This window comes from Nicotiana tomentosiformis, chromosome 7, assembly GCF_000390325.3.
Source record: "Nicotiana tomentosiformis chromosome 7, ASM39032v3, whole genome shotgun sequence".
Taxonomy (NCBI): domain Eukaryota; kingdom Viridiplantae; phylum Streptophyta; class Magnoliopsida; order Solanales; family Solanaceae; genus Nicotiana; species Nicotiana tomentosiformis.
The window spans coordinates 35,612,876-35,635,943 of NC_090818.1; the positions used below are offsets into that span (position 1 = coordinate 35,612,876).

A 23,068-nucleotide genomic window follows, 5' to 3' on the forward strand; every position below is an offset into this window, starting at 1 on the left:
CAGTGATATGCACAGCAAGACAACAAGAACACCATTAATAAATACAATTACACCCAATTAAATCAAGTCCTTCAAATAAATATCTTTCACATGTAATTCTTCCAAATAACTCTCTTTCAAATATAATTTTCTCAAATAATTATCTTTCAAATACAATTCTTTCATATAATACTTTCTAAATAAAAATCCTTCAAAATAAATATTTTGAATATAATTCTTTCAATTTAAAAAGTCACCATGTGATACCTCATTTCATAATCATAAAAAATACGGGTCTCAACCCATTTTCATATTTTTCGTAAACACGGGTCTCAACCCATTTTTTCATATTTCCACGGCACCTCGTGCCCATAATTAAATCATCATATTTTTCCGACACCTCGTGCCCTTATTTTATATTACAACTGCACAGACAATTCATGTGCTAAATATCATTATCATTTAATCATAGCACCTCGTGTCCACATTTCATATCACAACTGCACGGACAATTCACGTACCAATACCCTCATTATTTACTCACGACACCTCGTACCCACATTTATTTTATAATCCGCCTGGCAATAGCCACATGCTCCCAATTTCAACATAAATCAGATTATTATCAATTTACCAATAACAAGACAAATTGCACAAGGTATAAAAATAAACACAAAAAAAATCACAACATTACATGAAAATCACCAACACCACAACTCCACATCATCACATATCGTCCCTGACAATAGACACCCTTATCTATCCTATAACCATCCTTATCACTCTTATAATAGCTTCCCTTATCCCTCCGCCCTGACAATATCAATAGCAATCCTTATCGCTCCTATTGCCAGCCTTATCTCTCCTATAGCCACCCTTATCGCTCCGCCCACACAATATTCCAACAAACACAACACCAGTGAAATGCCACCCTTATACCCACATAATAGCAATGGTGAAATGCCACCCTTATATCCTCAAAATAATAACTCACACAACACAACGATTTACACGGAAAATTATCACGGCAACATAACAAAATCAGTCCATATCACAATTTGCCCAATGGCCATAACCAAAATTCCAAAGATATGACCAAATCAATTAATTTCACAACAAATAGCCGAAAGCTCCACACAATGTGTATAACACCCGAAAAATAACAATCAACAGTGATAGAAATTACTCAGCATAAAGCAAATCCTTCATTAATCCGAATTTAGATAATTATGTTAACACTTCTTTTTAAACTTGCTTAATTAATTATTTGCATAGGGAAAATTCATATTGAAATTTAATTCCAAGAAATATCAAACCAACAATACTCACGAAATTACATAAGTTTTCAAGTAATAATCACATCAAATTGTCATATAAAAATAATTTCAACAATAAGGATTTAGGCATGGCAAATAGATGATTTAATAAATACTAACAATTATTTAAATTACTACACAATATGCCCAAGACTTTAACTCAATGAATTTTGCACATATAAGCCCGAGTACGTACTCGTCACCGCGCGTACACGGCTTTATATATTTCACAAATGGCACATAAGACTCGATGCCTAAGGGGCAATTCCCCCACTCGAGGTTAAGTAAGACACTTACCTTATTAAAGTTATGCCGATATTCCAAAATCGCCTTCTTGCTTGAATTGACCTCCGGACAGCTCAAATCTATCCAATTCAATTGTATAACTTCATTAAAAATCATCGAAAATAGTTCCGGATAATAAAACGTCGACTTAAAAATTTATTCCAAAAAGTCAACAAAAGTCAACGCGGGGCCCGCCTCTTGGAACCCGACATAATTTTTACGAAATCCGAACACCCATTCCGATACGAGTTCAACCATACCAATTTTATCGAATTCCAATAACAACTCAACTTCCAAATCTTAAATTTTCGTTTTTGGAAGATTTTGCAAAATTCTTGATTTCCTCCATTTAAATCCGAATTAAACGATGAATATAACCATGAATTTATGAAATATAATCACTTTTGGATGTAGAAAACGTACCACAGTCGAAGTCATGAAGAAACCCTCAAAATTGCCCTAGAACCGAGTTCCAAAATCAATTTTTGTGTTATGAGCTCAAACCCCCGTTTTGGGACTTTTAATTCTACCCAGATATTTTTTTCTTCTTCGCGAACGCGGCCACTGCCTCGCGTTCGCGAATCACATTTTTCGTCCTGCCCAAATTCCTCCTTCGCGAATGCAGCATCTACCTCGCGTTCGCGAAGCACAATTGCTTCTGTCCCAAAATCCTTCTACGCGAACGAGATCCGACACTCGCGAACGCGGACCTTTACTGACCCCTCTCATCGCGAATGCGACCTCACCTCCGCGAACGCATAGAACAAATGTAGGGGGTCCCTAGTTTCCTCTTCTCTTCTTCGCTAACACTGAACACCTCTCGCGTTCGCGATACACACCCTATCCACCCTTTGCGAATGTGTCCTTATCTTCGCGAACGCGAATAACACATATTTCCAGACTCTCAGTTCCTCTTCGCGAACGCGAGGCTCCACTCGCGAACGCGATTAAGGAAACCAGATGGGGCATCAGAAAACTTCCAGTAGAGTTTCAAGTCCAAAATCCAACCCGTTAACCATTCGAAACTTATCAGAGGCCCCCGGGACTTCAACCAAATATACCAACGGGTCCTAAAATATCATACAAACTTAGTCGAATTCTCAAATCACGTCAAACAACATCAAAACGACGAATCGCACCTCAAATCAAAATCTATGAACTTTGAACTTTCAAATTCTATATTTTGTGCCGAAACACATCAAATCAATCCGGAATGACTTTAAATTTTGCATACAAGTCATAATTGACATAGCAAAACTATTCAAATTTTCAGAATCAGATTCCGACCCCGATATCAAAAGTCAACCCCCGGTCAAACTTTCCAAAAAATTCATCTTTCGCCATTTCAAGCCAAATTCCTCTACAAACCTCTGAATAATTTTTCGTACATGCTCCTAAGTATTTAATCACCATACGGAGCTATTGACATCATTAAAATTCCATTCCAGAGTCGTTTGCTCAAAAGTCAACTCTCCGGTCAATTATTTCCATTTAAGCTTCTAAATAAGGATTGTTCTTTTCCTTAAATTCCGAATCTTCAGTAAATCAAACTCGACCACACCCGCGGGTCATAATATATATTGCGAAGCTACTCGAGACCTTAAGTCACTAAAAGGAGCGCTAATTCTTAATACGACAAGTCGGGTCGTTTACACTGTCAAACACATATAATTTATTCTTTGCAATAAAGTCCATGTGTTTGTTGTGAGGTAACTTTTTGGTTGTGATTCTCTAAAAGACCTTCTTAGATTTTGCTTCAATTCACCATAAATTTTATAACAATCCCTTGTTATTGTTCTACGAGAAGAAAGACGAAATAGTGGTTGAGTTATTCTCATAAACTTCATAAAGCCTTCTTTTTCTACAAAGCTAAATGGTAGTTCATAAATAACTATCGTCTCAATTAAAGCCCTCCTAATCACTTCTTCATCAAATTTTCAAAGCGATCTTCCATCATTTTAGCAAGATTAAAAGTTTATCCTTGTCTGAGTATTATCTTTATCAATGTTAGGTGGGTATTCTTTGCATCTATTCAAATGACTTCTCAATCATGTTATTCCACTCTTAGATGAATTAACATCATAAGCTTGCTTACAATATTTACACCTTGCTTTACCGACCCCATTATCCTGAAATATATCAAAATATTTTCAAACTTTGGATCTAGGTTCTATGACTTTTTTTTTCTTAGAATCTTGAGTATCAACTGTGTTGGCATTGCTATCATCAATAATATGTAAGCTTTCAGTTGAACCAATATCACTTACTCTACTTTCATCCACCACCTATACAAAATTAAAATAAATATAAACACAAATTGTTAAAATCAAAACACTAAATAGAATACTACAAGCAAAACACTATAAGGCCGAATGGTCATGTAATGAGCAGAGAACAGCCTAGTATAAGAGAAGATCACACACCATAAGGAAAAACTATTCCCCATCTAGTTAGTTTGTCATTCCTGGAAATAAATAAAGTTGTCATTTTCTACTTCTAGTATGATTAAGCTGGAAAAAAGTCAAAACTTTAGAATAACATAAAGAAATATAGGTAGATTACGCAGTAATCTGTTGGTAGTAGCAAAAGCTCTAATACTCTGTAGCAAAAGCTCTAACCCTCTAAGAAAACTAATCCAAATTGATCTGGTAATCGAAATACTATAATATGTTCTTCATTGATCTGGTAATGTAATACACATAGAAGACATAGATCCCGGAAAAAGTAAATTAGGGTTGTTAAACACACAGGTACAACAAGCTAAACCTCAAAGATGAACACATTCTGATAATTATGACCTAGCGCATCTCTAAATATAGAACATCATAGTAACTCTATTAGACTTAAGTAGAGCTACATAAAAAGGCCACAACAACTTTAGAAGTTAATAATTCTGGGCCTACAAATTGTTATAGCTCAGAAATGTGATTATAGCTCGCATGAATGAAGATCAACAATGAAGAATGGAGAAGTTATGAACCTGAATGAAGGTCAACAATGAGCAAATAAGCAATCGCCGAGGAGAGGAGTCGTCGTCGCCGAGGTTGTAGTCGTGAGTCGTAACTCATGAATCCGACCGTCGCAACAACCAAGCAAAGTCGTGAGGGTTTTTTGAAATTCTTGTCTGCCTCTAAGCGACTAAGCCTAAGGGTAAGGGATTAGGGAATTAGGGGTTTTGGACTTTTAGGGTGTTGACTTAAGGTTATTGGGCTAAAAAATAAAAATAAAATTGGGCTTGGACTAAACTATTTCGATATTTCGATATACTGAAATACCGAAATATCAAAAATCCAATACCGTATACCGTATCGAAATACCGTAATTTCTGTACCGAAATAAACCGAAATACCGAAAAAATCGAAATCGAAATACCAAATTAATTCGGTTCGGTTCAAAATTCGATTTTTCGGACTTTATTTCCACCCTTAATACGGGACCTTAGTTAACTTTTGGCCTAAGTTTTGAATCTTTTCGATGTCTTCTTCAATCTCATTTTTGTAAATAAGTTTTTGAAAATAATAATTAAGACATTACAATTTCCTCGTGTCCTGTTTTCTTGGTTGTGCTGCTTGTAGTAGGATATTTCTTCAAGCAGAAGTATCATTATACTCAAATTATTTATTTTCTATTTTTACTTGACCTTCAAACATTATCCAGGTTATAATTTCACTGAAGAAGGGAGCTGCATCTACTGAAGTATGGCAAAAGAGAGAAGCCCAAATTCTGCCCTCTGAGCTTATCCTTGGTAAAGCATTTCATGGAACATCTCTTGTGCTTTTCAACCCTTAAGGAAATTCTCAAAATAAATAGTATCGTATTTGGAATATGTATCCATAGAATTAATTGAAAAACTTGTCATTCTCATTGGGAACTGGACAAAATGATCTTTTTACTATGCTATTGCTAGTTTTCGAGGGACCAACATCAGTAACTTGCTTATGTTATTGTATAATCTCTTGAACTGCCAAGTAAAGTTGTCCTTCGCTGAATCCATTGAAAAGATTTTCTTATAAGCTGATTTTCAAATTCATCATCTTCTACCTCATGTTAATGAACTCATTTTCCATACTTGTAACATGGAACTGTTCACTTCAAAAGTATATAACCAACAGAACATGAATACCTATGGCAGACAAGTATTGTTTATATAAAATGGTAGCATCTTGAATTCTTATCATATGTAGCTCTTTATTTTTTTTTCCACAATGTTACATCTAAGTTGTATTCTAATACTACAAGTCTCATTTGCCACATTACCTAACTCTTTTATCTTTCTTTTATCATCCTTTGTTCTTTCTTAGACAAAATATTTTGGTTGTATTCCAATACTATAACTTGATGTAGGGAGCTTCAACTTAAGAACGATTTGTCTTATTAGAAACTACACTTCAATATCTTCAACCATGATGAATTTGGTACCCTAGTTCGTATGCAGCCTCATTTTTACACTATTTTGAGAATTCACATTATATTTAAATGTGTAGATTCATGATGTTTCATACATTACATTCCATCTTTTGACACGTTTATTTTATTTTTTTCAGGTTATTCGTTCGCAAATTTTATATGTGGAAGATTTCAATATGATAAAGAGTTGCCGAAACTATTTGAAGATACAAGTTTATTTTAAAAGTTGTGATATTAATATTTTTGGTTAGTACTTCCTTTGGATTGTGTAGATTCAATGAGATATATTTTCTTTTATGAATTAATAATATTATGTTTTCTAGCATTTGCCTACCTTTGTTTCCATCAAGAGACACTCTTTTACTATTAGCGATATTTAATTGAATTTAATTGCCATTAAAATAGAATCTGAAAGGTAAAAATAAGATATTTACACGAAGGATACAATAGTCATTCTAATTGCCACAAAAATGTGTTTTTAAAACTACTGACGTTTAGCAGCAATTTAATTGAACTTATCGGCTATAAAAATGAACGCTAAAAGAGCAAATTTAGTTTGTTATGGATTTAATTACCGGCCAAAAGTATTGCCGCAACTAATTGCCGATAAAACTAACGATCTTTAGTGGCAATAAATCATACCATTTACCAGCTTTTGTGCGAATAGCCGCCAAAGGCTTTGCCGACCCCCGCATTGCCGGCTAAATACCATTGGCAGGTAAAGGATATAGCGGCTATTGTAATTACCGCTAAAGACATTTTGTAGTGCCGCTAAAGTCCCTTTTTGTGGTAGTGTCAATGAAGAATATTCCTCAGTATTAAATACGCAGCCGTTACAACAAATTTTGGCATTCATGACCTGCCATTACATATTCATCAATACCCCCATTATTGTCATTTAAGAGGGGCTTGATCTTAGGACCTTGTTCCCTAGATATAGCTATAAATAGTGGCTTCAATAACCATTGTAAGAGAGGAAAATTGTGACAAACTTATGCTACACACTATTCCCAAACTAAATAATACTTTATTTTCTGTCTAATGTTATTTTTATTGCTGCCTTCAGAAGCCTTGCTCTCGGAACTAAGCTATTTGTTATTCATCACGATTTCAACGCTAAGTCTTATATTTTATTTAATTCATTTATCATTTTGGGATCAAATTGATTCGTTTGCCTATAAATCACACTATAAATTCAATTATATCATTTTACGGGTAAACAACTTGGAAGATTTTAGTTGCACCAAAAGCTGTTCTATATTTTTAGTTTTTTACATTCTTTCTTCTACAAAACATGAGCCCACCTCTCTAAAAAAAAAAAAAAAAAAAAGCTCATGCCTAAGAAAAAGTATGAGGGAGGGTCCAGACTCTTGGGGATCGTCACCTTACCCGCCGTAAGAAAGGTGAAAATACGAGTGAGGACTCCAAGTAAAGGTGAAAATAAGACAAAAGTAGTACCTCTCCCTTTAAAAATATAATACAATTGTGAAAAAATCAATTCGTACTTTGATTTACTTTTTTCTTTGAAATATTTTTGCGATAACAACACTCGCGATACCCACATATGGATCAAATTCGTTTTTCCAAGACGAAACTCAAAAAATACTATTTTGATTTGTGGCAAGGATCAGACCCTAGCTAGTATATCTAAATTTACATGTTATGGACGTGTTCTCCACTTATTGAAATGCTTGAATGTCTAGGGATTTTTCTTGGACGTGTCAAGCATACCAAATAAGGACGGACAAGGCTCAGAACGTAGAATATTTATCAACTTACATGTTATGCTATGGATCATCGAACTCATTGAAGTGGTTGAATGTCTAAGACATTTCGATCGTTGGACATGCCAGGCACACAAAATAATTAAGCACTGAATCACAACACAAAGAGAGAGAGGAGACTCGATAAGTGTAATAGGTTCCATAAAATAGTGGTGAAGCCAAGAATAATAATAAGGACATTCATGGGTGTTCGAAATTTAATGTATAAATATAAAAAATAACAATTGATTTATATGTACATAGTATAATTTTCTGTCAAAAGATGGTCAATTAATTATTTTTTGCTATAGCCGAACTCAGGATTTGAACTATGCAGATTCGGGATAACACTGAACTTATTGACCATTGGACTTGCTAGTTTCAAATTTTTATGTATATACTTATTAAATTTCTTAATACATATATAAGATGTGAGTCAAAGCTATTAAATTTCTTAGTACATACTCATCTGTTTCAATTTATGTAAACTTATTTCCTTTTTAGTTTATAAAAAAAAAATTCATTTTTATATTTAAAAATAATTTACCCTGATTCAATGAGTTATGGGCGGATCCAAGTTCAATAGAGTGGGTGCTTCCATTGTTTAAGAGTCCGAGACGGTATATTTTATATGAAATTCTTGGAAATTTGCTCCATAGTGACAATGAGCACCCACAAGCAAAACTTGGGGCTGGGTGCTTTGGTTTTGAGAGAGGGTTTAAGGTCACTTTTATCTCTTTATGTCGGACAATCAAAACTTGACGGAAGCATTTTTATTTACCGTTAGAAGATCCTCTCCTTATTTTCGTTCTTTTCCCTTTTGTGGTTTTCCTTATTTCCTTATCACGTATCAGTTATACTTATATTATGTGTTTACCATAATTAAAAGCATTTGAGCCCCTATTACATTAAAATTTTGAATCCGTCGCTGTTTATAATTACACAAATTATATGTCTTATTGTATATTACAAATTCAATTTTTTTCTTATATTTGGTATCCAGTCAAATAACTTCGCATAAATTGAAACGAATGAAATATAGAAGATGAAGCTACTGCATAGATTCGGTCGAACGTGTAACTTCCACTATTGCACCAATGTTCTAATTTGATTTTATTTCACAGTTAATATATAACTTTGGTCCTGTGGGTAAGATGGGTTTGGTCCATGGCTTTCTGTCACCTCTACCATATGTAGCTGAGCGAAAGCCTGTGACCTATTCTAGTCTATATCTTGTAAAGTTGAGTGCAGTAGAAGTAGTACTACATCTACAAAAACACGCATGCTATTCTATTTTCTTTCACGTGATTTTAAAGTGCTAGACCAAGTACAAAGTAGGAGTACTAACCTTTGCAGTTACCAATAGAAGCGAGAAAATACCCATGTTTTTTTCTAGCACTTGCACTTGTCATATTCTCCTGGTTATCTGTGTGTCAAAACGTACACTGAAACAAGAAAATTACTTGACTTTTCAAAATCCGCGCACTTCAACTTGTTTTCCCTCGTCAACTAATTCTGATACATTATTCTCAATTTTGTTTACAGAAACTATGTGCTCTGCATCTTCTACCTGTTGCTGCTAATTAGTGGTGGTACCATCTCTACTATACCTATAATTTACGGTTTTTCCTTTTGACCTTATTAAAACATAGGCTGATCATAATTTGTTTGCCGGAGTTTAATTATCATAGAAATTAAAATAAGTTTACAGAAGATGCTTTAGATTGTCATTTCTTATAAATATATCCTTAACATAGGTTTCTGTTCTTTTAATTAAATTGACAAAAGTAGTACAGTATTTCACTTCAAATGAAAATATTGAGGATCACTACTGATAATGGTAACCGAACCTTACTATTGGAGATCCCACGATGAAGGTTCGATGTGGTAACAACAAGCTTACCAATAATTGGATAAGTACTATAAATTTTTATTTATTTATTATCTTAGTCCCACTATAAATAATTTTCATTGTAATGGGTAGGAAGAGCACATGCTATGTAAAATTATAGTAGCAAATAATGTAGGATATGCTTCTGTTACACATATTCTTGAAGAATTTACCTATTTAAGTGTGATTTTGAGGTGCAGTTTGCAAGTTAAAGTGCAACCCAATTTATGAACTCAAAAAAAAAATCTCGTATAATGTGATGTTAAATTGAAAATCAGGCTAAAAAGTCCTAGTTCAAGATTAAAGTTCACTATGGTCCTTCAGATCGGATTTTTTCATATAAGTGATGTTCAAGTTCACAAACACCTTAACCTATTGCATTATATAAGACTGCTTTTGTGTTCCTTAAATTCTTGAATCATGTGAGAGATTGTTGAAATTTAGTTTAGTGATCTGAAATTTAATGTGCCTATCGTGGAAAAGGCACAATATTTTTTGAAAAAGATATGTCCAATCCTTTTAGGAGACATCTATTAATTAATTGAAGAGATGTATCCAATCTTTGTAAAGAGACACATCTATTTAGAAAAAGAGCAATAGTTATCATTTTGCTCTTTAAAAATACTTTATCCTATTGCAGAAATTAACACTAAGAATCTTCATCATTTGAATCTTCATCTTGTCATTAATCAATTTCAATCTGAGTTAATCATCAAAGATTTGCATATTGAAACTTGCTTTCTGCATTAACTTTGCAATCGAAATAATTAAATTACATACTTGCCTAGTTCAATCTAAGATACACATTTAGTGCATTATTTTTTCACTATATATTCAAGCCAAACGTGGCTGGCCTATATATATATATATATATATATATATATATATATATATATATATATATATAGTTAAGCTGCAGCACAAATTATTGGTAGTTTGATCAGTAAAGGAATTGGATGACTATGAACTTGTATCATTAACAAGTCTGGTAGTTACAAAACAGTATGAGAAAGACAAAATAGAAAAGAAGGAAAATACAAAGTTTTTTTATCTATAGGAAATCCAATCAACTATCCTTTTAAACCTACAATGAGCATCTTGACAACCCATCATTCCTAACAAAGATGGGACTTTGACATGAAAAATAATTATGAGGCTGCAATTTTCTCAAACAGGATCAACCTATTATCAGCCAATCTAGTTTTGTACGCAGATTTTTTATACTCAAACCACGTAAACTCTTTGTACAAGCTGTCTTCTCCCTCCATTAGTGATGCCAAAGGTGCTATCTTTTCACTCAAAGGCGGTCCTCCAAAATATATCATTGATAGCCTTGATTTCATACTGTTTGCCAAAACTCTATGCTTTACACTCTTAAACTTCCCGTTAGTCATAACCTGCCATAAAAATAAGACCAGAGTATATAAGGTATTTTAACATGCACCTGTTGTTTATACAAAAATAATACTAGTAACATTTAACCTTAACGGCGTAAAAAATATCGAACCAATTAAGCAATGCGAGAAAAACCGAACCAATTAGGCACTTAACCTTAAGAGGTCGTTTGGTATGATATTAATCCTAGGATAAAAATTTTGTATCATCTTATCTCTTATTTAGTTACTAATTCTGCGATAAGTTATACTAGGATTAAAATAGTATCATGATAACTTATACTTGTAACAGGGTGGAATAGTAATTCAAAAATAAATTATCCCAGAATAAAACAATAAAATTAACAATCCCAAAATTATTACAACATATCAATCAGTCAATAAAAAATCATACCATGACAATTAATCACTGCATATATAACTAATCCTAGCGTAACTAGTTATACAGTAACTTGTCTTCAATGAACGACCCCTTAAGAGAATATATATCATTTAACTATGATAAACCGAACCAATTAGGAAATGCAAGAAAGCAATAAGAAGAAACTTCCTCTAGACAAGAACTTTAATGTTGTTTAACGTGCACAATGCATCGAGAGGTGTACCTGCAATGAGTCACCAACATTGACGAAGAAAGAATTTGGATCAGGTGGGACAGAAATCCAGTGGCCATTTTTGAGTAATATTTGAAGGCCGGAAGTGTTGTTGGACCTCAATACTGATATGATTTGTGGGTCAGTATGCTCACCAAATCCAATCAAATTATTGTCATTGAATTGTTGAATCTCAGTACAAGGGGGATAGTGATTGAGCCTGAAAACAGAGTCACTCTTTTCGTCCATTAGAAGTTTACTGAAAACATTCCGGGGATGAATCTTTAATCCCTCTGCTAACATTTCAAGAATCTCACACGCCATTTTCTTCACTGCTGACACGTAATCATTTACTGCAGCGCTGCAAAAAGAATGACTAAATCAAGAAATGATATAAATAAGAATCAAGATATTATAACATTACTTACTGTGTTTTAATATCTTACCGAATGTTTTCTGGATTTACACCTAATATAGACGCAAATTTGTAGTAATTGAATTCAGAGTTAGTTGACACAAGAATGTGTTCGACCCAACCGGAATCGCCATTACATCCAATCTGCTTATTGCCATAGCCAAAAGGGTCGGGTGGTCCAGCTTTTTCTTTCTCAGAAAGGGGAGAGGAGAAGAATTTAATGGCTTCTGATTCAAGTTTAGTTATGAATTCCGTGGGGACGCTATGGTTAATGACTTTGAAGAATCCAAATTCTTCACAGGCCTTAACAATGAGGTTTTTAGAGTCAGGTTTAGAGAGGTCTATTAGTGGAACATTATTGAAGAATGAGGTTGGTTTGCAGTTGTCTTTGGAGAAGTGCTGATCCATGTTTGAAAAAAGTTGGATAGAACGAATAACTATATATGTGGGCAAAGAAATTGAACGATCAAAACTTTCTTTGGGTTGTGATTATCAGTGACAAGTATTTGCCGTATAGAACTACTATATGACTGTGTACTAGTTGTGAGTACTTTGATGCAAGCCCTGCTTTGCTACTTATAGGAACTCCGAGTCCAAACCGACGGACCCACATTATCAATGACAATAACGTACACATGATTTTAAACAAGCAACATTCATCTATTGTCAAAATTCGATGTATACACGCGTTTGATGAGTCTTAGCCACCGTTTCGTCGTAGATTTTTAAATTTATTCTAAAAAATCTAGTTTTGGTGAAGTTTAGTTTGAAAAAATATGAAACATGATTTATATTCACAAGTTCTAAAAATTATTACAAATACCCAACAGTACCATTATCAATAACATTCATTATATTATCTCAAACCATAGTCCTGAACATAAATAAATTTGATACAAAATTATCATTTTTATAATGAACTACATGATACACTATCAGATGACCGAGAAGACGAAGCAACATCGTTACAAAATAATAAACGGTGGGCTCTTTTATAAAATACAAAAGTTTGGGGCAATTTTTAAAAAATATAATAGTGATATTTTGGCCCAAAACCAGCTATTGGGATTTGGGATTTGGCTAAAATATAGGCAAAATCTATAGCCAAACATGTGTTTGCCAAATAAAATCCAAGTTTATTTTGACAAAATCTATGGCCAAACGGGTCCTTGTAGTTGTGGGATTCTAAAGCTTTACTTCCTATTCCAAATTATATGCATGTCATTGTTATTAAAAATATAGAGAAATTAATAAGTAAATATTGTATATACTAAATAATTATATATTTCAACGAAGTGACATTGAATGAGGGTTAAATGTATCCACACCACACTATGCATTTGGTTGTACTGTAGACTTGCATAACATGCATCTTTTTTACCTAATACCAGACAACTTATTCGTCCTCTCCTAATTACCATGTTCTCGAAATATAATTTAGACGAAATGAATGACTTAAGAGGTCGTTTGATACAACGGTGGGATATCCAATGAGGTGAGATATTCTATGGGATTAGTTATCCCACCTTCTAAATGGGATAACTAATCCCATCATTTTGATGTAAAAGTTAATCTCGGAGTTAGTTATACTCCAAACTAAACATTGAATAAAATTAATCCTATTAGGATATACTATTAACCATGTGGTTTAGACATATTATTGTATTTTATTCTTTATGGAACAATTACTTATTTGACTTATTCAATTCAATAAAGTATTATTTTAAATATATCATTTGTTACATGTGTGTCATTTAGTTATGTAGGAGACAATTTAGTGTATGGAGTCTTAGTTCATGCACAGAAGATTAAATTATCGGTTCTCATAATTAATAAACTATGTTCACAATCGAAAATATTATTGGGCAAAATATCTTGATGATTGTAGCACAAAATTAAAGTATAATTTTTCTTGATTATGGGAGTGATTTTACTCCAACTTCTTGTGCTAGTATACTTAGTGTATACTGAATGGATCAAGTAGAGAAAAGATATTTTTATACTGAATATATATATAAAATATTTTCTCTGATTCATTAAATGAGCTTATACTCTTAATCTTGATATAATTATTATGATCAATGTGATTTGTTTATTATTTTGATTCATCAAAAGGTACAACTCTATTCAGAGTTAGTGTATGCCTAATAGATTGAACAATAACGAATAGTGTTTGTGAAATAATAATTAGCTCATAGAATCCATGACTCGATTTTGAGTTTGATAATACCCCTTTATGTAAGCTTATAAGTTTTTATGTGAAAACACGACCGGTGAATTTTATATCCGTCACATGAAATAGTTTAAGCGAAATTATAAAGGATTTAATTAGTTGATTAAATTAAATTATCAGTGATTTAATTTAATTAACTGGTGTTTGTGATCTTAAAATTGGGAGTTAAAATAAGTGTTAGTAAATTTTTGAAATTCATATTGAGGAGTTCAATTGCAGTTTTTTAGTGGAATAAACTACAATTAATTATAGTAACAATTAATTCATGCAAATTTTTGAATTAGTGTTATAATTGGTAGCCTCTTATTGTTTCTGTGGGCCCTGCTATACCTTGTAAAAACTTGGACTGACTTGAGTTAAAAGTGACTTGGGAGAAAAGTCATCCTTGAGAGTTAGAGTAAGATTCTACTTGCACAAGCAGAATCCTACACGTTTTTGGAGCCCTCTTTTGGCTGAAAAACGATTCTACTTAAGTAAGACGTTTTTCACCCAATAACACACTTTTAGAGTTGTATTGTTCTTGAAGCAATTTCGTCCAAGGTCTTACTAGGACCATAGCAGAAGACTGTAGCCCTGGATTCTTGCTCTGTGGAGGACCTTGCAACGTTTTCAAGAAGTTAGTATTTCTAATATCCGAATTATATCATTGTCTAATTTACATGATTGCAATGCCTGGATTGTATGCTTGCTTCCGCTACGCATGTTCTAACAATTGGTATCAAACGCTGTCTTACATCTAACTAGATAATGTAATACAACATGAATAGAGTAATATTAAAACGTGTTGTTAAATAATGCATGTTTGGTATGATTATTCTATGAAAACAGTAGACACATAATACAATGTTGTTTTGTATGGTTATTCTATGTAAAAAATGTGACTATTTTCATTAGTATTTTAATTATGAAATTATGGATAAATATACGTAAGTATGAACAGTGATGTTTTGAACGGGTGAAAATAATATTTTTTTTCTATATTCATTTCCATTATATATATATATATATATATATATATATATATATATATATATATATATATATATATCACTCTAAAATAATAATATTATTTTGAGTTCTGAAATCATGGATTAACATACATGAGTATATTATGTGATATGAACGAGTCAAAATAATCAAAACCCTTTAAAATGCCAAAAACAGAATTTGCAAATAGGTCATGAATTGGAATTCTGAAATTCTGTCGAACTCCGATTGACCTCAAATTTGATAGGTTCATCTGAAACGACCTAGTGAACAATACTCATCATCTTCGCTCATGATGTACATCGTTTTTTGGGCATTCAGGGCCGTTTAGATGGGTTTTTGGCCATTTTCCATTTTTTGGAATTTTTTTTTTAAAAATAATTTATTTTAAGAAACAGTGATGGTTGGGTTCAATTCCCATTGTTTCCAATCATGTTTTACAGTAATATAATAAATTTATATGTTGACATAGGTCTTCTTCCACATCGGATAAGTTCATTATAGATCATTATTGTAGTTTTGCCTCTAATTATTTGATTACTTGTATTAACTCTCCAACTGAGTTACATGTTGATTCAATAAAATTAGAGTTTATAAAAGCGATATTTACCTATTTTAAATTAAAAGTTAACTCTCAATCTGAGTTGGTCATGTTTTAATTTATGGGGTAAATATTTTACATAACTCATATATTTTGTGTGAATAGTTAAGTTTCCCTAACGAATCTAATTGTTCAATGAGCATGGTTATATGTGTAATGTGTTGTTTTGAATTTAATTATTCTAATTACATAACTAATAATCTATTTAATGTGAATATTTCTCAGATTAACCACGTCTTCATTCAACCCATTTACCTCAATTTTGAACCAAAACAAGTTAGAAGGATCGAATTATGTTGACTGGAAAATGAACCTTGATATTGTCCTAACTGCTGAAGGTTATAAATTTGTAATCACTGAGGAGTGTTCAGAAAAACCTGATGAAGATGTTACTAATAATCATGTTAAGGCCTATGACAAATGGGTCGAGGGTGATGAGATGGTACGATGTTACATTCTTGCCTCTATGGCGAATGTTTTGCAACATCAACATCAGTCTATGGGGTCTGCTTACGACATGCTCAAAAGTCTCAAAGAGATGTTTGGTGAGCAAAATTGTGCGGCTAAGCAAACAGCCATGGAAGCCCTTTTGAACACCAAGATAGCTGAAGGATCATCGGTAAGGGACCATGTTCTGAAGATGATGGGTCTTCTGAATGAACTGGAGGTCCTTGGAGATATGATTGATAAGGAATCTCAAGTTGAGATGGTCCTGCAGACTTTGCCTGACAGTTTTCAACAATTTCGGTTGAACTATAATATGAACAAAATGGATTTGTTATTGGAGAAATTGTTGAATGAGCTGCAAGCGGCAGGATCTATCATCAAACAGCAAGCTCCAGTTGTGGTATTGAATGTTGAGAAACCTTCGGTTTCTAAATCGAAAGGCGGTAAGAAAAAGAAGAAGGCTCAAAAGGTTTTGGCACTTGGAGGTGCGGCTGGTGTAAAAAAGCCCTAAGGAAAGTGATATCATTGCAAATAACCCGGGCATCATAAAAAGCAATGCCCTGCCTATCTGGCAAAGTTGAATAAGCAAGGTAATTCGAATTTAAATGTCGTTGAAACATGTTTAGTGGCTGTCTCTACCATGTTTTGGTGTAGATTCAGGAGCCACTAATCATATCTGCACTACTTTGCAGGGGTTTCAGGAAACACGACGGCTAAGTGAGAATGAAGTTTGCATTTTTCAAGCAAATGGTGAGCTAGCACCAACTTTAGCATTAAGAGATATTAGAGTTTCGATTAGTAGTGATAGAGTTTAATTTTGAAATATGTTTTCTATGTACCTTCTATTAGAAGGAATTTGATTTCAGTTTCGAAAATAATGGATGCTGCTAATAATGTTTATTTTACTAATAACTCTGTTGTTATAAAGTTTAATAAATATTTTATCTACACTGCTGCTAGAGTACATGACCTTTTTATTCTTGATATATCTCCTCGTGTGCTACAACCAAAAGAATGAAATAACATTAATCTGCCACATAAAAGAAAACATATTTCTGAATTGAGTCAAACTTATTTGTGGCACTTACGTTTAGGTCATATAAATTTAAATAGGATTTCGAGATTGGTCTCTGATGGACTTTTGAGTTCATTGAAAGTGGATGCACTACTAACATGTGAATCATGTTTAGAAGGTAAAATGACCAAGAGACATTTTTCCTCAAAAGGAAATAGAGCCACTGATAAGTTAGAATCAATTCACTCTTATTTGTGTGGCCCTATGAATATACACGCAAAAGGTGGTTTTGAGTAATTTTTACTTTCACAGATGATTACTCAAAATATGAATACATTTATCTACTGCGCTGTAAGTGTGAATGCTTTGAGAAATTCAAAGAATTTAAGACGGAAACGGAGAAACGACATGATAAATATATCAAAACACTGCGAACTGATCGTGGTAGTAAGTACCTTTCTGTAGAATTCATTAAATACTTATCAGATTGTGGAATTACATCTCAGTTATCTGCCCCAAGAAACCACAACAAAATGGTATGGCGGAAAGAAGAAATAGAACCCATTTGGAAATGGTTAGATCGATGCTAAGTTATTCTGATTTGCCTTTTTTCCTTTTGGGGATATGCCTTAGAAACAACAAATTACATTCTAAATTTGGTTCCTTCTAAGTCAGCACCTTCAACCCAGCCCAACTGTGGACTGGGCGCAAGCCGAGTTTGTAGAATATTTGGGTTTGTGGTTGTCCAGCACATGTACTGAAAGGGAAATCAGATAAATTGGAATCGAGGACAGAAGTATGCATTTTTATTGGATATCCAAAAGGAACTAAAGGAGGTTTATTTTATTGCCCCAAATAAAAGAAGGTAATTGTTACGACAAATGCAAGATTTTTAGAAGAGGACTATTTAATGAACCAAACTTATTTTACTGGAATTAAGTAATGGAATAATTAATGACTCATCTCTGGAACGTATCCTAGAAGCCAGTATTGACATACCACTGCATTATCGTAGTGGGAGAAATATCAATAGGCAGCAGAACGCACAAGAGCAATTGCCTGACATCTTACTATCCCAAAGTAGTGGAAGTAATGTTGAGCAACCTCAGATTGTTGAGCAAACTAAAATTGTTGTGCAGCCTGCACTTCAGGAAGAAGTTAATGATATCCCAACATCACAAGGTGTGGAGGATAACATTGAGGTTTCAGTTCCGAAAAATGATGTTGTGATTCAATAACAAAATCCAACCGCACCTGTAGTGACTAGTCGTAGTGGGAGAATTATTAAAAACCTTTTCGGTTTACGCTCTTGGGAAAATCTTATGATAGAATCCTTGAAGAGCCTAATACAGAACCTCTTAATTACAAGAAATCACTACAGGATACAGATGCTGATAAATGGATTGTTGCTATGAAATCTGAAATGGAGTCCATGTACTCCAATCAAGTCGCGGATCTTGTAGAACCACCTACTGGAGTCAAACCCATTGGCTGTAGATGGATCTATAATAAAAAGAGAGGAGTGGATGGAAAAGTGTAAACTTTTAAAGCTAGGTTTGTTGCAAAAGGGTTTACTCAAAAAGAAGGGATCGATTATGAGATAGCCATGCTTAAATCCATTAGAATTCTGTTATCCATTACTGCTCATTACGATTATGAAATTTGACAAATGGATGTCAAGACGACTTTTCTTAATGGAAGTCTTGATGAGTGCATCTATATGGCACAACCAGTTGGTTTCATAGAAAGTGGCAATTGGCACATGTTGTGTAGATTAATAAAATCCATTTATGGATTGAAACAAGATTCTAGAGCATGGAATACTTTTTTGACACATCGATTAAAACCTTCGGTTTTGATCAATGTGAAAACGAGTCTTGTGTCTATAAGAAATGGGATGGAGATAAAGTTACATTTTTAGTTTTGTACGTAGATGATATTTTTCTCATAAGAAATAATGTGAGCATGTTGAATTCAGTAAAGGAATGGTTGTCCTTGCATTTTGATATAAAAGACTTGGGACAAGCGGCACATATCCTTGGGATCAAGCTTATGCGAGATCGCAAGCAAAGGATATTAGGCTTATCCCAAGCACTTTATATTGATATTATTCTCACAAGCTTTAGTGCAAGATTTCAAGAAAGGTTTTCTCCCTTTTAGGCATGGAATCTCCCGGTCAAAAGATCAGTCCCTAAAAATGACTGATGAGATAGAAAAGATGAAGGCGGTCCCTTATGTTTCTGCTGTAGAAAGTCTCATGTATGCTATGCTATGTACTAGACCTGATATCTGCTTTGTTGTTGGCATGGTTAGTAGATTTCAGTCTAATCCTGGACGAGAACACTGAACTGCCGTTAAACATATAATCAAGTATCTGAAAAGGACTAGGGATCATATGTTGGTTTATTACTCAGGTGATCTTGTACCCATTGGCTATACTGATTCAGATTTTCAGTCAGATAGAGATTCTAGAAAATCTACCTCAAGATATGTTTTTACCTTAAGAGGTGGATCCATAAGTTGGAGGAGTATCAAGTAATCATGTGTTGCTATTTTCACCATGGAAGCCGAATATGTGGTTGCATTTGAGGTAGCTAAAGAGGCTGTTTGGTTCGGGAACTTTCTAATAGAGCTTAATGTAGTTCCTTCGGTTCAAGCACCAATTGTACTTTATTGTGACAATAGTGGTGCAGTTGCAAACTCGAAGGAACCAAGAAGCCATAAAATGAGTAAGCATATTGAGCGTAAATATCATTTAATTTGGGACATAACTCATATGGGTGATGCAAGAGTGTTGAAGATTGCGTCAGAGGACAATTTTGCAGACCCGTTTGCCAAGAGCTTGCCATAGAAGATTTTTAACAAGCATGTAGAAGGAATGGGTATTAGAGTTGTAGACGCATGGTTATGAGTCTAAGTGGGAGATTGTTAGGATATACTATTAACCATGCGGTTTAGACATAGTATTGTGTTTTATTCTTTATGGAACAATTGTTTATTTGACTTATTCAATTCAATAAAATATTATTTTAAATTGATTATTTGTTACATGTGTGTCCTTTAGTTATGTAGTAGACAATTTAGTGTATGGAGTCTTAGCTCATCCACAAAAGATTAAATTGTCGGTTCTCATAATTAATAAACTATGTTCGCAATCGAAGATATTATTGGGTAAATATCTTGATGATTGTAGTACAAGATTAAAGTATAATTTGTCTTGATTATGGAGTGGTTTTACTCCGACTTCTTGTTCTAGTATACTTAGTGTATATTGAGCGGACCAAGTAGAGAAAAAATATTTTTGTACTAAATATATATAAAATATTTTCTCTAATTCATTAAATGAGCTTATACTCCTAATCTTGATATAATTATTATGATCAATGTAATTTATTTATTGTTTTGATTTATCAAAAGGTACAACTTTATTCAGAGTTCTAATAGATTGGACAATAACGAATAGCGTTTGTGAAATAATAATTAGCTGATAGAATCCATGACTCAGTTTTTGAGTTTGATGCTACCCCTTTATGTAAGCTTATAAGTTTTCATGTGAAAATTCGGCCGGTAGATTTTGTATCCGTCACATGCAATAGTTTAAGCGAAATTATAAAGGAGTTAATTAGTTGATTAAATTAAATTATCAGTGATTTAATTTAATTAACTGGTGTTTGTGATCTTAACATGGGGAGTTAAAATAAGTGTTAGTGAATCGAAATTAATATTGAGGAGTTCAATTGCAGATTTTTAGTGGAATAAAATACAATTAATTATAGTAAGAATTAATTCATGCAAATTTTCGAATTAGTGCTGTAATTGGTAGCCTCTTATTGTTTCTGTGGTCCCTACTATACCTAGTAAAAACCTGGAGTGACTTGGGTTAAAAGTGACTTGGGAGAAAAATCATCCTTGAGAGTTAGACAAGGATTCTCCTTGCACAAGTAGAATCCTATACGTTTTTGGAGCCCTCTTTTGGCTGAAAAACGAGTCTACTTAAGTAAGACTTTTTTCACCCAATAACACACTTTTTAGAGTTGTATTGTTCTTGCTCACTCAAAACAATTTCGTCAAAGGTCTTACTAGGAAAGACTGCAACCCTGAATTTTTGCTCTTTGGAGGACTAGTGAAACGTTTTCAAGAGGTTGCTATTTCTAATCTCCGAATTATATCATTATCTAGTTTACATGTTTGCGATGCCTGAATTGTATTCTTGCTTCCGCTGCGCATGTTCTAACAAATTTCAAACTTTATCCCAAAATTATTATTCTTATTCCATGTACTAATTAAACGACCCCTAATAGTATTTTTTTTAAAACTTGATGAACAGGTAGCCAAGGACCCAAGAGTCAGTATGAACACTGCTTAATTGGAATAACTTTCTTATTGCTCATTGGTATAACTGAAATCACTTGTCAATTGTTAGTTGGGACCTCTAGTTATAACAAAATCTTATCACACTGAAAGGTCAAAAGGTCTCTCTTAGTGGCTATAGGTACTGGGATGTACTTGATCTAATCAACTGTCACAAATAACACGTCATTATGCTAGTTCAATTCACATATCTATCAATAGACAATGATGTCTTTTGACCTAAATCAATGAGAATCAAATTATAAATTCGAGTACGTTAATACAATGGATCTAGTACTATATTACGCGGTGGCGGACGCACTTAGCGGCAAACGGGTTCAATTGAACCCGCTTTATCAAATAATAATATTGTATATATATATAAATTAGGATTAAAGCTGCATAAATTTTGTATAAATATTTTATTTTAACCCACTTGACAACTACTATTTTACGACTAAAGTTATGTACTTCTAAGATTGAGCCCGCTTGCACAAAATCCTGAATCCACCAATGAATTATTACGATAATTCATGATTAAATATAAATCAAACACAGGTATGGATGGATAAGGCATAGCATAACTATAGCCGGTGTCATTCGTATAAATTTTTATAAGCGGTGTCAATATTTAAAAAGTGAACAAATGAATAAATTAATATAACGAGAAACAATGTCATTTTTTATATTTATACCCATATTTTAATTTTATTTATTATTTATACATACATATTACAAAAAATATTTGACAAAGTGGTGTAAGGTGATACCACTTTAAGCAAGGTGCCTACGCCCCTTACTACAACGAGTACAAAATACATTATTACCACTTAAAGGCTGTTTGGCCAAGTTTTTAAAATCAATCTCTTTACTTTTCAAAAATATACTTTTGGTTAAAAGTTTGTGTTTGTCTAATTAATCTAAAAAATATTTTTGAGCAGTAATTATTGTTTGGTTAAGCTTTAAAAAGCACTTCTAAGAGCCCGTTTAGCCAAGCTGCAAATAATTACTTATTTTGAGAAGTGCTTTTTAAAAAAGTACTTTTGGAAAATTACAATTTGTGTTTGGTCAGTTCATTTGAGAAGTGCTTTAATAAGAAAATTGTGTTTGAATAATCTTTTCAAAAAGTACTTTTTACTGTCAAATTACGAAAAAGACAATACATATTCAATTTACAAGTAGTATATTATTTAAAAGAGAAATAAATTTAAATATTTATTTTAAAAATTAATTAATTTTTATTTTTATTTAATTGGAATATAAAATATAAAGTAAAAATATTATGATTTTTTTTAATCAATACAATGGTTATCCAGAGCAATAACATTAGGTATCCGGTATTACTTATTGTTTACATTGATGATTCAAATATATCAAAACATTGTCATTCAA

At 33.0% G+C, this 23,068-nt stretch overlaps 2 protein-coding genes across 2 annotated transcripts; one reads left to right on the forward strand and one right to left on the reverse strand.

Annotated features, from left to right (window-relative positions):
- Positions 1 to 10,585: 10,585 nt before the first annotated feature.
- LOC104096782 (gibberellin 2-beta-dioxygenase 1-like) lies at positions 10,586 to 12,592 on the reverse strand. The gene is made up of 3 exons (XM_009603201.4): positions 12,075 to 12,592; positions 11,641 to 11,989; positions 10,586 to 11,038 (listed from the first exon to the last, which is right to left on the reverse strand). The coding sequence occupies exons 1-3, from the start codon at positions 12,449 to 12,451 to the stop codon at positions 10,790 to 10,792; spliced, it is 975 nt and encodes a 324-aa protein (XP_009601496.1). The 5' UTR covers positions 12,452 to 12,592; the 3' UTR covers positions 10,586 to 10,789.
- A 3,333-nt stretch (positions 12,593 to 15,925) lies between these two features.
- Positions 15,926 to 19,830, forward strand: LOC138895476 (uncharacterized). Its single transcript, XM_070180165.1, has 7 exons — positions 15,926 to 15,930; positions 16,090 to 16,796; positions 16,966 to 17,061; positions 18,308 to 18,508; positions 18,667 to 18,862; positions 19,487 to 19,634; positions 19,741 to 19,830. Exons 1-7 carry the CDS (start codon positions 15,926 to 15,928, stop codon positions 19,828 to 19,830), a joined length of 1,443 nt encoding a protein of 480 aa, XP_070036266.1.
- The last annotated feature ends 3,238 nt before the right edge of the window (positions 19,831 to 23,068 follow it).

What these genes read in the sequence shown, in the direction of transcription:
- LOC104096782 (XM_009603201.4), bottom strand. Translation starts at nt 12,451, where the DNA reads ATGGATCAGCACTTCTCCAAAGACAACTGCAAACCAACCTCATTCTTC. An exon ending in GTAAATCCAGAAAACATTCG is followed by an intron (nt 11,990 to 12,074) that starts GTAAGATATTAA and finishes TTCTTTTTGCAG; the next exon opens with CGCTGCAGTAAATGATTACG. An exon ending in ATGTTGGTGACTCATTGCAG is followed by an intron (nt 11,039 to 11,640) that starts GTACACCTCTCG and finishes TTTTTATGGCAG; the next exon opens with GTTATGACTAACGGGAAGTT.
- LOC138895476 (XM_070180165.1), top strand. An exon ending in AAAGGTTTTGGCACTTGGAG is followed by an intron (nt 16,797 to 16,965) that starts GTGCGGCTGGTG and finishes GTTTTGGTGTAG; the next exon opens with ATTCAGGAGCCACTAATCAT. An exon ending in TTGCATTTTTCAAGCAAATG is followed by an intron (nt 17,062 to 18,307) that starts GTGAGCTAGCAC and finishes AACGTATCCTAG; the next exon opens with AAGCCAGTATTGACATACCA.